This window comes from Notamacropus eugenii, chromosome 1, assembly GCF_028372415.1.
Source record: "Notamacropus eugenii isolate mMacEug1 chromosome 1, mMacEug1.pri_v2, whole genome shotgun sequence".
Classification (NCBI taxonomy): domain Eukaryota; kingdom Metazoa; phylum Chordata; class Mammalia; order Diprotodontia; family Macropodidae; genus Notamacropus; species Notamacropus eugenii.
In genome coordinates this window covers 545,841,293-545,853,527 of record NC_092872.1, presented here as the reverse complement: position 1 = coordinate 545,853,527, position 12,235 = coordinate 545,841,293, and the positions used below count along the sequence as shown (strand labels likewise).

At 37.2% G+C, this 12,235-nt stretch overlaps 1 protein-coding gene and 1 pseudogene across 1 annotated transcript; both read right to left on the bottom strand.

The window, feature by feature from the left end:
* Positions 1 to 950: 950 nt before the first annotated feature.
* On the bottom strand, positions 951 to 1,907 carry LOC140527378 (olfactory receptor 6B9-like). Its single transcript, XM_072644275.1, has one exon. It carries the CDS (start codon positions 1,905 to 1,907, stop codon positions 951 to 953), a length of 957 nt encoding a protein of 318 aa, XP_072500376.1.
* Positions 1,908 to 3,003: 1,096 nt separating this feature from the next.
* Positions 3,004 to 6,359, bottom strand: LOC140527371 (DNA mismatch repair protein Msh6 pseudogene; annotated as a pseudogene).
* Positions 6,360 to 12,235: the final 5,876 nt, after the last annotated feature.

The following is a 12,235-nucleotide window of genomic DNA, read 5'->3' as shown; positions in this document are numbered from 1 at the left end:
CCTTTTTTCCCTTTTTTCATTTTCCCCCCAGATGGCAACCATTAGACACAAATATGTGTGTATTATCATTTATGAATTATACATATATAATACATATATATGTATATACACATGCACATACATACATATATGTATATGTATACCTATACAAATATTATAGATGTGTCTATATGTGTATATATATGTGTGTGTATATATGTAAAATGATTTTATACATTGTTTTATTTATAAGTTCCTTCTCTGATATATATTCTGAGTATAGATATCTTCTTTCTTTATAAGTCCTTCATAGTTGATTTGGGTATTTATAATAGTTAAAATGACTTAATCACTCAAAGTTTCTCTTAAAACAATATTGCTACTACTATATACAGTATTCTCTTGGTTCTGCTCATTTCACTATTCATTATTTTGTTCAAATCTACTCAAGTTTTTCAAAGATCATCAAGCTCATCAATTCTTATATACTTAATCATTTTTACATGAATTATGTAAATTCATCTTATTTATAGCAAATGTTTTAAAAATGTATTTCTGGAAAATTATTTCTAAGAACTTTTTTTCTTGAGAAATTTGTCCCTAAGTCCCTTTCTCTGCATTATCCGATGCTTGGGAATCAGACCCACATTTAGCTTATATAAAATGGAGTTAAATTGAGCCTCCCTTTTTTTAGTAATTACAAATAATATCATTGCATAGGTGTCAATTCCTCTCTTTTCCTCCCCTTATCTGTAGCTTTGAATATTTCTCTGCCCCTCCCTTTCTCCTTGTCTCTCAGTCTCTGTCTTTCTGCCAATCTCACTTTCTCTTTCCTTCTCTCTTTATTTATGGGAATTTATTTTGCAACATAAAAATTAAGCTGGCATTTCTGGCCTCTCAGTATTTTTTAATAGTCTTTGCTTCTCTTGGAAATGGTTTCTACATCCCTAAATAGAAATGAGAAGAGCTTTTTAAAAGGAGGAATCTCTCAAGAATAGGGTCCAGCCACTGCTTAGGGTCTTTCTGATGGCATCCTTCACTTCTTGGTTCCTCAAGCAGTAGATAATAGGATTCAACATGGGTGTGAAGACTGCATATATGGCTGAGATCAGCTTGTTGGAGTTGAAAGAGGCAATAGCTCGAGGCCGAACATACATGAAAATTACAGCCATGTAAAATATTATCACCACAGTGAGATGGGAAGCACAAGTAGAGAAGGCTTTCCTCTGTCCAGCAGCTGAGGGGATGTGTAGGACAGTGGAGATAATGAAACCATAAGAGAGAACAGTGGCTGAGAAAGGGAAGACAAGGATTACAATGGCTAAGGCAAAGTCCACCATCTCAGCCATGGAAATGTTCTTGCAGGCCAATTTGAGAATAGGAGAAACATCACAAAAAAAGTGGTTTAACACATTGTGACCACAGAAGATAACACGTGATATGTAATAGACCTTGACTACACCAATAGAAAAGCCACATACCCAGGAGATGGCAGTCAGTTGGATACAGAGTTCTATGGTCATGATGACTGGGTAGTGGAGTGGTTGGCAGATTGCTACATAACGATCATATGCCATGGCAGCCAGGAGTACACACTCTGTGCAGGCAAGTGAAAGGAAGAAGTAGAGCTGAGTCATACAGCTCAAGAATGAGATGGTATTAGGGTGAAGAAGAAAGCCAGCCAACATCTTGGGGACAGTGACAGAAATGTACCATATCTCCAGGAAAGACATGCTACCCAGAAAATAGTACATAGGTTTGTGGAGGGAGCTGGTGGTCCAGACAGTAAGGATAATGACCAGATTCTCCATCAATACAAATAGGTAGGTCCCAAGAAAGAGGATAAAGAGCAGTGTCTGCAGCCAGATTGTAGTAGGAAAGCCCACAAGGATGAACTCAGTGACATTAGTGATGTTTTCATGCCACATGGTCAGGACACTGAGGTTTTAGGGGAACTTACAATGGTAAGGACCAAAATGGTCCCTCAGGCAATTTGTATTCTTCTATTACTCACAACACTATCCATTAGCATTTGGTTTCCAGGTACCACCAGAATCTTCTCAGAGCTAGCAAAGTTATCTTTAAGGGAAACCGGATGGTAAAGTTATATCTAGGTTTACAGTCCAAGGTCAAGAATCTCTGAATCAGAATTCTGAAGTGAAGTTGTTGATCTGGTTCAACAATTGATCATCAGGTTGAAGAAGACAGGCAGGTGCACTCTAGGTCTACTTTTCTCTGGTCTTTGTTCAGCTCTCTCAGGACGTCTCAAAATATCTGATTCTAAAATGAAAATTCCCTTTAATAGGCCACACAGAAAGTAGTAACTGACCCACAACAATTCAAGTAATCCCCACCTATTACATTTTACTCTTTCTCAATGAGTTGTCAATAATAATGTCCCAGTACTCTCCCAATCCATTCAAAGAAGGTGTCATAAAGTACATGCATGCTCCCCATAAAAATGACAATCACAACTTTTAAAAAAAGTTTCACCTCCTTGTAATTTCATATAGTAGATCAAGGTGTGATGATCAACCTCTAATACAAACAAGTTAATCTTAGAACCAAATAGTGACCATGGAGGAGAATATTTTCATATACTGGTCTTAGGAAGTGTTTTTGGGGATAGAGATCCCCAAAAGGGTCTAGAGAACCTTTTTCACGAATAGATAGATCTAAAACTGAAATGGAATTCAGAGGCCATCTAGCTCAAACTTCTTATTTAACAAATGAGAAAACTGAGGTCCATAGAGGTTAAGTGAATTTTCTGTGTTACAATGGCAAATGTCAACAGCAGTATTTGAACCTAGGTTCACCTAACTCCAGAAGTTGAGTTCTTTCCATTATGCCATGCTGCCACATACAGCTAATGGCTATTTAGTCTAGTTTTCCAAATCCCAGTTTCCTGGGGCTGAGACTGATCAGAGAAATAGAATCTTTTTTTTTCATTTTTTAAAAAAATAAAATTTATTAGATTATAATGCTGTCTTGAATTCTACCACCTTTGTCAGAACTTGCTGAAGCTTATATTTTCTTAATCAAAGTCAACAACTTGTGAACAGCCTGGACATCTGCAGCTGAATTTTCAAGAGAGAGGCAAACTTCCCGAAACAGTCTCAATGATTGGGTCATCTTCTCACATTCTTTTGCTTTCCTATAGCCTTTCCAAATAATCTCTTCAGGAAGACCGGCAAGTCTTGCTGCATTGGATCCATAGCTTTTAGGACAAGCACTTTTAGTAAATTTATAGAGGAGGGTAATGGTTTCCTGACTTGGGTCTTCACATTCATTTTCAACCATGCATGCTATGTGTCCTAGGCACACAGCAACATTTTGGGAGTAATCCTCTACTAATGAATGATAGTGTGTAGAAAATAAAGTACGACACTTTATGATCTCGGCAAGTTCTTTTACAACTGCATTTGCTATATCTGTACCATCAAAAGTTTCAGTGCCTCTACCTAGTTCATCCATGAGTATCAAGGAATGTTCTGTTGCATGCTGTAGTATGCTGGCAATCTCATTCATTTCAACAAAAAAGGTACTTTCACCTAACATTATTCTCTCTGAAGCACCTAATCTATCAAATGGGGTGAAACTACAAACTTTAGCAGGAACATTACAGCCCATCTGAGCCATTATAATCAAAAGGTCAGCCTGTCTCATGAGGGTTGATTTGTCCCCCATATTTGGTCCAGTAACCAGCACACAATAAGCATCCCAGGCACCATCTTCTGAATCTTCTTCCTTACAGCCTATCATAATAAAGCTATCACCAAAAACCTTATTTGTAATAATACATAGATGTCGAGATCTTTTTAGCTTTAAGAAGGGTTGAGCATCCTCATCTGGTACTAGGATTACTGGACGACACATATGACCATCACCACCTCGACTGTAGTTGGCCCGGCATAGTAAGATATCAAACACAGCAATGCATTCCACAGCAGTCTGCCAGTCCCTGTAATTTTTATCAAAATTAGAGAAGAATCTCCTCATACAGTCCTTCAGTGATGTATCTCTCTGCTCATCAGCATTCATCAGATCAGCAAGCTTTTTCTCAATGTCCTTTGTCCAGTACCATTTACAGTCCTTTTTGGTGGACTTTAGTTCATTTTCCCCTGGCAAATCATGTAATGTGAAACTTTCTGGAATTTCCAATTGGTAGCGATTTTTGCTAACACCTCAATAGATTATGGACCTGAAGTCCATCCATTTTCACTGTTTCTCTAAATAGTCTAAGAGGCTCTGCTCATCGTCCCTGATGTCAACCAATGCTTGATCATAATCAGAGTCAAATCCCATTTTGGGAATTCCAGTCTTTGGAGCTTTTTCATGGTCAAAGGCTATATCCTATTGGTTCAATTCTGTGGTCAATTCAGGAAAACGACCCTCTGAATTTTGAGTCTGGAGTATAATTACTTACTTAAGGATTTTAGACTTGAAATTATCTACCACTTCTTCCATAATCGCAATAATTTTGCACCTCACTTTGAATCCTTCCAGAGTGGTCAAGAAATCCACAATCTTTTTTTTGCTATGAATGGTTTCTTCATACATTATAGCTCTGCTGTCTGGGTGCTTCTGACTCTTTAGTGGAGAGCCAACACTATAAATCTTGTTCAACAGTCTCTCAAGGTCTGGAAGTTTCTTCAGAAAGTCAACTACTTCACTAATTTTATCAGGCACAGCCATGATATCTTCTGCCGCATCTAAACAGTCATTGATTAAGTATGGGTTACAAAGTGTAGCACAGAGTCACTGCTTTAGGAGCCACTTCCCAAAGGGAGTACAGCAAGTATCAATACTCTCTAACAGTGTTCCTTCAGTGGAGCCATTTACTCCATTCTGGAGAATTTCCAGGTTGCTCAGGGTCACAACATCTAGCACCATTAGATAATCTCTCTTAGCAAAGATAGCACCAGGGCTTCACAGCTTTCTCTATATTGGCATCAACAGGAATGTACTCTTCAAAGTTGGCTATGGACAAAAACTCATAATCTATAAGGCATTTTTTGAGGTAGAAGACACAACCACCCAGAGCAGACAATGCCAACTCACTCTTCTCATTAGGTGTTAAGCCAATGGTATCAGATTCTGATGTCATGCTTTTAAGCACAGAGGGTAACACTCCCTCCCATCAGCCACATTTAGCTTTTCTTTAAAGTGTCCTTCTTCAAGGAGTGTTCTCAAGATTTAGCTTCATCCCAAAACTGGGAGCCTAGTGTCAGACTTTCCTGTATACAAGAAGATAAAGAACCCTTCAGGACCTTCCTTGTTTCAGCAGAGATTTCCTTTCTCAAACAGTATTTGTGCAAGAGTGTAATGTTCCACCAATCTGAAAATTGACCCATATAAAACTTGTCCAGAGAGGAGTCAGTAAAGCAAACACCATACAAATGCATGTGACCAAAAACTTCTTAATTTTTTTCTTTTGACACATAGCAGATATTTATTGTTGCTTTCGGAAGATTCACCATCAGGTGCACCATAAGTCTGTGTTCCCTTGGTAATAATTCTGCATATCTCTCTCCAAAACACCCTGTCAAATCTGGATATATGAGCTGACTTTCTTCAGGGAGCTTCCATCATCTCAGGGGTCTCTATCTGCTCAACTCGAGCAACTTTGTAGCCCTTCTGAACTACGGAATCTGAGTATCTACCAAATGCAATTTCTGCGAAACCTGAGTGGGCCCAATTGCCTTTCATAAACACTAGCCCCAGCTCACTGACTCCAATGATTGCATCCAATTAGTATAGCTCATAGAACTTCCCCAGTTTATAGAAGTACTAGGTCAAAGTTCTGAGATTTGACTTGCCACCACCTTCTCATTCCTGGAGTACAGGTGTTGAAGAAAAACTCAGGGACATGGATAGTGTTTGGGTCATAATCAGGATGATCTGGCCTCCTGAATGCATCTTTCCTCTTTCCCTCCTTTAACCATTCTAGTGTTTCATGGTACCACTGAGTACAGCCACAGCTCCCGTCACCACCTCCACTAACTTGGGCTTGGGACTCAAAGCTCTGTGGAGCAGAGAAAGCACTCAATGTGTTCTTAGTTTCTGAGGAAACACCTACTACTCATTTGGGTACATTAGGAGTACAACCTCCCAAGCTTTTCCTATTGAGGGAGCTGTTTGCGGCCATTCCCCTCTTCTGTTTTGAGGCAGCTTTGACAGGACTGTCCACGTCATTATCACTTTCACCCATTCCACTGCTTGTTTCATCACTGCTCCCTTATTCCTTGGTATCTGGTTTAAACTCTACTTCAGAGCCACCAATATCACTCTCTGAGTCTAAAACAACTCTCTGTTTTTTGTTCCAGGCTGTGCTGCGCTTAGCCATATATCTCTCAGGTCTTACTTCCTCTTCACTCTATATCCTCTCCACTATTATCTGATGCAGAAGCTACAATCTTTACATGTCTCACAATTTCCCACCTCAGTATCTTTGCTTACACTGTGAGAATACTTAAAATAGGCTTATAACTCAAAAAGCACCTCAGGAGTCCTGTCTTGATTCCCTTATCAGGGACCTTGCTTTTCTCCTCGGACTTTACATAGCACTTGCTTTATATTTATCGTGTAGCAAACAATTACAATTTTTATTAATTGTGTACACATTCTCTCCCCCTACTAGGAAGAAGTCAGCATGTCACAGTGGAAACAGTGCTGGATTTGGAGTCAGAGGCCCTAGATTAGTCTTAGTCTTGGCACTTAATATCAAAATGGCTTAGTGTCCTTCTTTGTAAAATAAAGGGGTTGGACTAGAATGATGCTTAAGGCTCTCTTCAACTTGAAACCTGTCATTCTATAAGCTAAACTTTGTGTCTTTCTGAGCAGTTACATAATTCTCTATACATAACAAGCACTTAATGAATATCTGTTTAATCTAATTGACGAATGCTGATCTATCACCCTTGAAGTAGCTAGGAGTAGTCAGAACACTGAACTTGGAGTCAAAGAGATCTGAGCCTCAGACATTAGCTGTGCAACTCTGGATAAATCATTTAACCCTTGTTGGCCTCAGTTTCCTCAATGGTAAATCTACTTCCCAGGGTTGTTCTGAGAATGAAGTGAGGCAGTGTTTGTAAAATATTTAGCTCAGTGCCTCATACATAGTAGATACTATCCTTCCTTCTTTCCTTCCTTCTTTCCTTCCTTCCTTCCTTCTTTTCTTCTTTCCTACCTTCCTTCCATCAGTGAAGTCTTTGGTGGAGTCTCACAAGACTTTTTCCTTGGTCCAGTTCTGTTCAATACTAAGTTCAATTATTTGAGTAAAGGTATAAAAGGTAAAAAAAAAAAAAAAATAATAATAATAATAATAATAATAATAATAACCTAGCAGAAGGGATAACTAATATGGCTAGAAGCAGAATTGAGATTCAGAAAAATTTTCACAGCCAGAAACACTGGTCTAGAGCCAATAATGTGAAATTTAGAGCAATTGGGTCACATAATTTTAAAGCTAGAAAAAATTTTGAAGATTTCACAAATTAGGAAACTACACAACAGAGAGCCGAAGTATAAGTTATATAACAGATTTGACATTCAACCCAGTTTTCCATAAAAAAAAAAAACTCTAGTCATGTTCATAAGAATTGTGTTATAAATGAGACAGATCAAATGTCATTACATCAGATTTCATCATGTTACAGCAGGGTTGGGATATCTTTTAAAGAGGTTATAGAGAAATTAAATTTGTCAGCCAATCTTATAGAAGCTATATCTACATATTCCTGACCCTCAACCTGTTCTAATCCATTTACATCAGCACTTAGATGGTCTGTTTGATCATAGAATATTAGGGGTGAGACCATTTAAAAGGTGAGAGCCTTAGTATAATATAATCTTATTCCAAAGAGAAGGAAAATCATGAAGGCTATGCGGTTTTTCCCAAGGTGATCCAGTAAGCTAGTGGTCTAAAAACTCCCAGTTCTGAACTGTTTTTTACTGTCCTGCCTTCTTCCTTAAATACAGAACCTTCCAAAAGTACCCAAGATCTTGAAATTCAAAACAGGGGCAATTATCCTGAAGATTTGATCACCACAATCAGTCATTTTTTCAACTATTCATTAGTTCAATAAATTATTTCAACAAATATTTACTAAATACTTACTATGTGCAGAGCACTGGGCTTGGCCCTAGGGGAGACACAAAATTTAGATGGAATGGTTCTTGTCATTGAGAAGTTAATAACCTGTGATGGAGATAAGACATAAACCCAAATAAATATCTATACAAAATCAGATATGACTGTAATATATGTTACATATTAAATGTGTTAAAGAATTGCAAACAAATTCAGTGCCATAACAATCAAACTACCAAAAACTGACTTTATAGGGCTAGAAAAAATAATATCAAAATTCATCTGGAAGAGCAAAAAATCCAGAATATCCAGAGAATTGATGAAAAGAAATGCTAGGGAAGGTAGCCTAGCCATACCAGATCTCAAATTGTATTATAAAGCAGCAATCATCAAAACTACTTTGTACTGACTAAGAAACAGGGGCATAGATCAGTTGAACAGATTAGGTACTTAAGACACAGTAGTCAATGAATATAGCAATCTACTGTTTAATAAACCCAAGGACCCTAATTTCTGGGATAAGAGCTCACTGTTTGACAAAAACTGCTGGGGAAACTGGATAACAGTGTGGCAGAAACTGGGCATAGACCAATGCCTGACACCATACACAAGAATAAAGTCCAAATAAGTACATGATCTAGGAATAAAGGCTGATATTGTAAACAAATTAGGGGAGCAAGGGATAGTGTATTTGTCATATTTATGGAGAATGGATAAATTTATGACCAAACAAGAGATAGAGGACATTATGAAGTGAAAAATGGATTAATTTGATTACATTAAATTGAAAAGGTTTTGCACAAACAAACCCAATTCAGCTAAGATTATGAGGGAAACAGAAAACTGGTAAAGAATTTTTACTAGTGTCTATGATAAAGGCCTCATTTCTAAAATATATAGAGAACTGAGCCAAATTTACAAGAATACAAGTCATTCCCCAATTGGTAAATGGTCAAATGATATGAACAGGCAGTTTTCAGAGGAAGAAATTAAAGCTATCTATAGTCATATGAAAAAAATGCTCTAAATCACTATTGATTAGAGAGATACAAATCAAAACAACTCTTAGGTACCACATCATACCTATCAAATTGCCTAACATGACAAAACAGGAAGATGATAAATGTTGGAGAAGATGTGGGAAAGTTGAAACACTAATTCATTGCTGGTGGATCTGTAAGCTGATCCAACCATTCTGGAGAGCAATTTGGAACTATGGCCAAAGAGCTACAAAAACTTGCATACCCTTTGATCCAGCAGTATGACTTCTAGAGTTGTATCTCAAAGAGATCATAAAAATGGGAAAAGGTCCTACGTGTACAAAAATATTTACAGCAGCTTTTTTTGTATTGGCCAAGAACTAGAAATAGAGGGAATGCCTGTCAATTGGGAAATGGCTGAACAAGTTGTGGTATATGAATGTAATGGAATACTTTTGTGCTATAAGGAATGAAGAGCAGTCAGACTTCAGAAAAACCTGGAAAGATTTATATGAACTGATGCCGAGTGAAATGAGCAGAACCAGGAGAATATTATACTCAGTAACCGCCACAGTATGTGAGAACTGTTTCTGGTAGACTAAGCCCTTCACAGCAATGCAAGGACCTAAAACATTCCCAAAGGGCTCAAGGCAAAATGTCATCTACATCCAGAGAAAGAACTATGGAATTGGAGTGCAGAATGAAGCAGACTACTTTCTCCTGTGTTATGTTTAGTTTTGGTTTGGTTTTCTTATAGCTTCTCCCATTCATTTTAATTCTTCTTTGCAACATGACTAATATGAAAATGTGTTTAATAAGCATGTATGTGTAGGACTCATATAAGATTACTTGCCATCTTGGGAAGGGACAGGAGAAGAAGGGGATAAAAGTTAAGACTTATGGAAGTGATTGGTGAAATTTGAAAACAAATTATATTTTTTAAAAAGAAGTAAAAAGAGACAACCTCGTTGCAGCAAAAAGATCACCAGATTTCACATCAGATCCCTCTGAACTTTGGTCAGCTAGATCCCTGCTAATTTATTTGTTAACTGTGTGGGCAGGTCACTTAACCTCTCTGAAATTTGGTTTTTCTCATTTGTAAAGTTTGGTTTTGGACTAGGTGTTCTCTAATGGTATTTATAGCTCTAAAGTCTGATATGCATGATTACTTGCTCTATAAAAGTCCTCTCTGTGTAGGGGATGGGAGGGAAAGAGCAAGGAAGCTCTTCTCTTGACTGTGTACCTTTTCTCTGTTTCTCATGCCTAAAATTCTGTCCCTCCTCATCTCTATCTCCTGGCTTTCTTAGCTTCCTTTAAAAAACTAAAGTCTCATGCAAGAAGCATTTCCCAGTCTTCTCTCTGAGAAAATCTCCATTTTATCCTGTGTACAACATGTCACAAAAGTCTTAGTGCAATTTTAAGCCATTAAAGCCAAAACTTACATCAACACTTTTGGGACACACTGTATATTCTGTTTGTATATGATTGTCGGCATGTTAGTTCCCCCATTAGACTGTGAACTCCTTGATAACAGGGTCTGTGCTTTTTTTTCTATGTATCTCCATCACTTAGCACACTGGATGATATGCAATAGGCAATAAATACTTGTTGATTTATTTCGACCTGCACTACACCTCAGATGCTACCTAGTTTCAACCATATCAGACCAAGAATCCGATCTATAACTTCCCTAACCAGCTTATTCAGTTTGAGTTTGAGGTCCTCTAGGGAGGATGTGGAACTCATTAATGACTTCTACATCCCCTTTCAGGCAGAGCCTGAGCCGAAATCTGCTGCTCTACAACAGAGGCTTATCGCTCCTATTTCTGTCCTCTTGGATGAAGTAAACCAAGTTTAATTCCTTCTTTACTTGATTGACTATTAATTACTTGAAGGCAACAAGCAAGTCGCTGTCCCCTTCCCCTTTGCTAGTTTTTTTTTTCCTATGGTTTAAATATGCACAGTTCCTTCAACCAATTTCCATATGAAATAATTTCCAGGCTTCTTTCCATCTGACCTTCTCTGTATCTCACTTATTTATGCCCTTCTAAGAATGCTATTGTAGGTGTGACACGACTAGGGCTTACTAGTGTAGGACTATTAACCCCCTCCACATCTCTTTTAATGCATTTATATTTTTTGTTAAAGTCTAAGCAGAATATTTCTGTAGCATTCCTTGATCTGCCTATTTAGTGACCCTTTCAAAAAAACAAAAATGCTTAGTTAGAGATGAACTGATCTTAATGAGTATGGTGTCTCTCAAGTGAAGGAAATAGAGGAAGCAGACAAACTAGAGGGTGGCCAACAATGTCAAATGATAATTTTCTTTGTTCATAGACAGGACATTCAGAGAAAAGAGATTTGTCATTATGAACTACAACTTTTAAAAATAAGAATTATAGGCTCTTGGACAAGGAGGGAGTTTATACAAGATTCAGTAAGGAAGCAAACAAACATTTCTCTAACATTTTAAAATTTTAATCATATGTATTTAAACTGGAAAAAAATTGTGAGTAAAAAAGAAGCCCTGCTTTTATTTATTTATAATAAATAGCAGGCAAGTTACTATACAGAATATTTGATCATAGGATCTTAAAGCCAAAAAGGACATTGGAAGCCATCTGGTCTGACCCCTCTTTTATTTCACAAGTGAGGGAACAGACTTACAGAGCTTAATGAGTTGCCAAAGGTTACACAGGGAGTGAGTATAAAATTCAGCATTTGAATTCAGATCCTCTAACCTCAATTTCGTGCTTTTTCCACTACACTCTGAAAGTAAATAGAGTAGAGAAAGAACAAAGGAAACCAGCAATTCACACAAAATAAAATAGGAAATGAACCAGCAATAAAACCCATGGCATTTTATATACACATAAATAAAATGAAAGTGTTTATATGCATATATGTATATATGTGTCTATGTATCTATCTAGATACACAAATGTATACAGACATATACACAAATATATACATATATGTATATGTGTAGATATATGGAATACCAAAACTCTTAGTGAAATTTAAAGTTTAAACCTGCACTAAGACTTTCAGAACACCTTACATACTTACATACATATACAAATACACCTGTATGTATACATGTATGCATGTTCACATATATATTTATACACATGTATTGCCATATATAAATACACACACACATATATATACATATATATATGTA

Coding starts and splice junctions, on each gene's coding strand:
- LOC140527378 (XM_072644275.1), bottom strand. CDS start 1,907: ATGTGGCATGAAAACATCACTAATGTCACTGAGTTCATCCTTGTGGGC.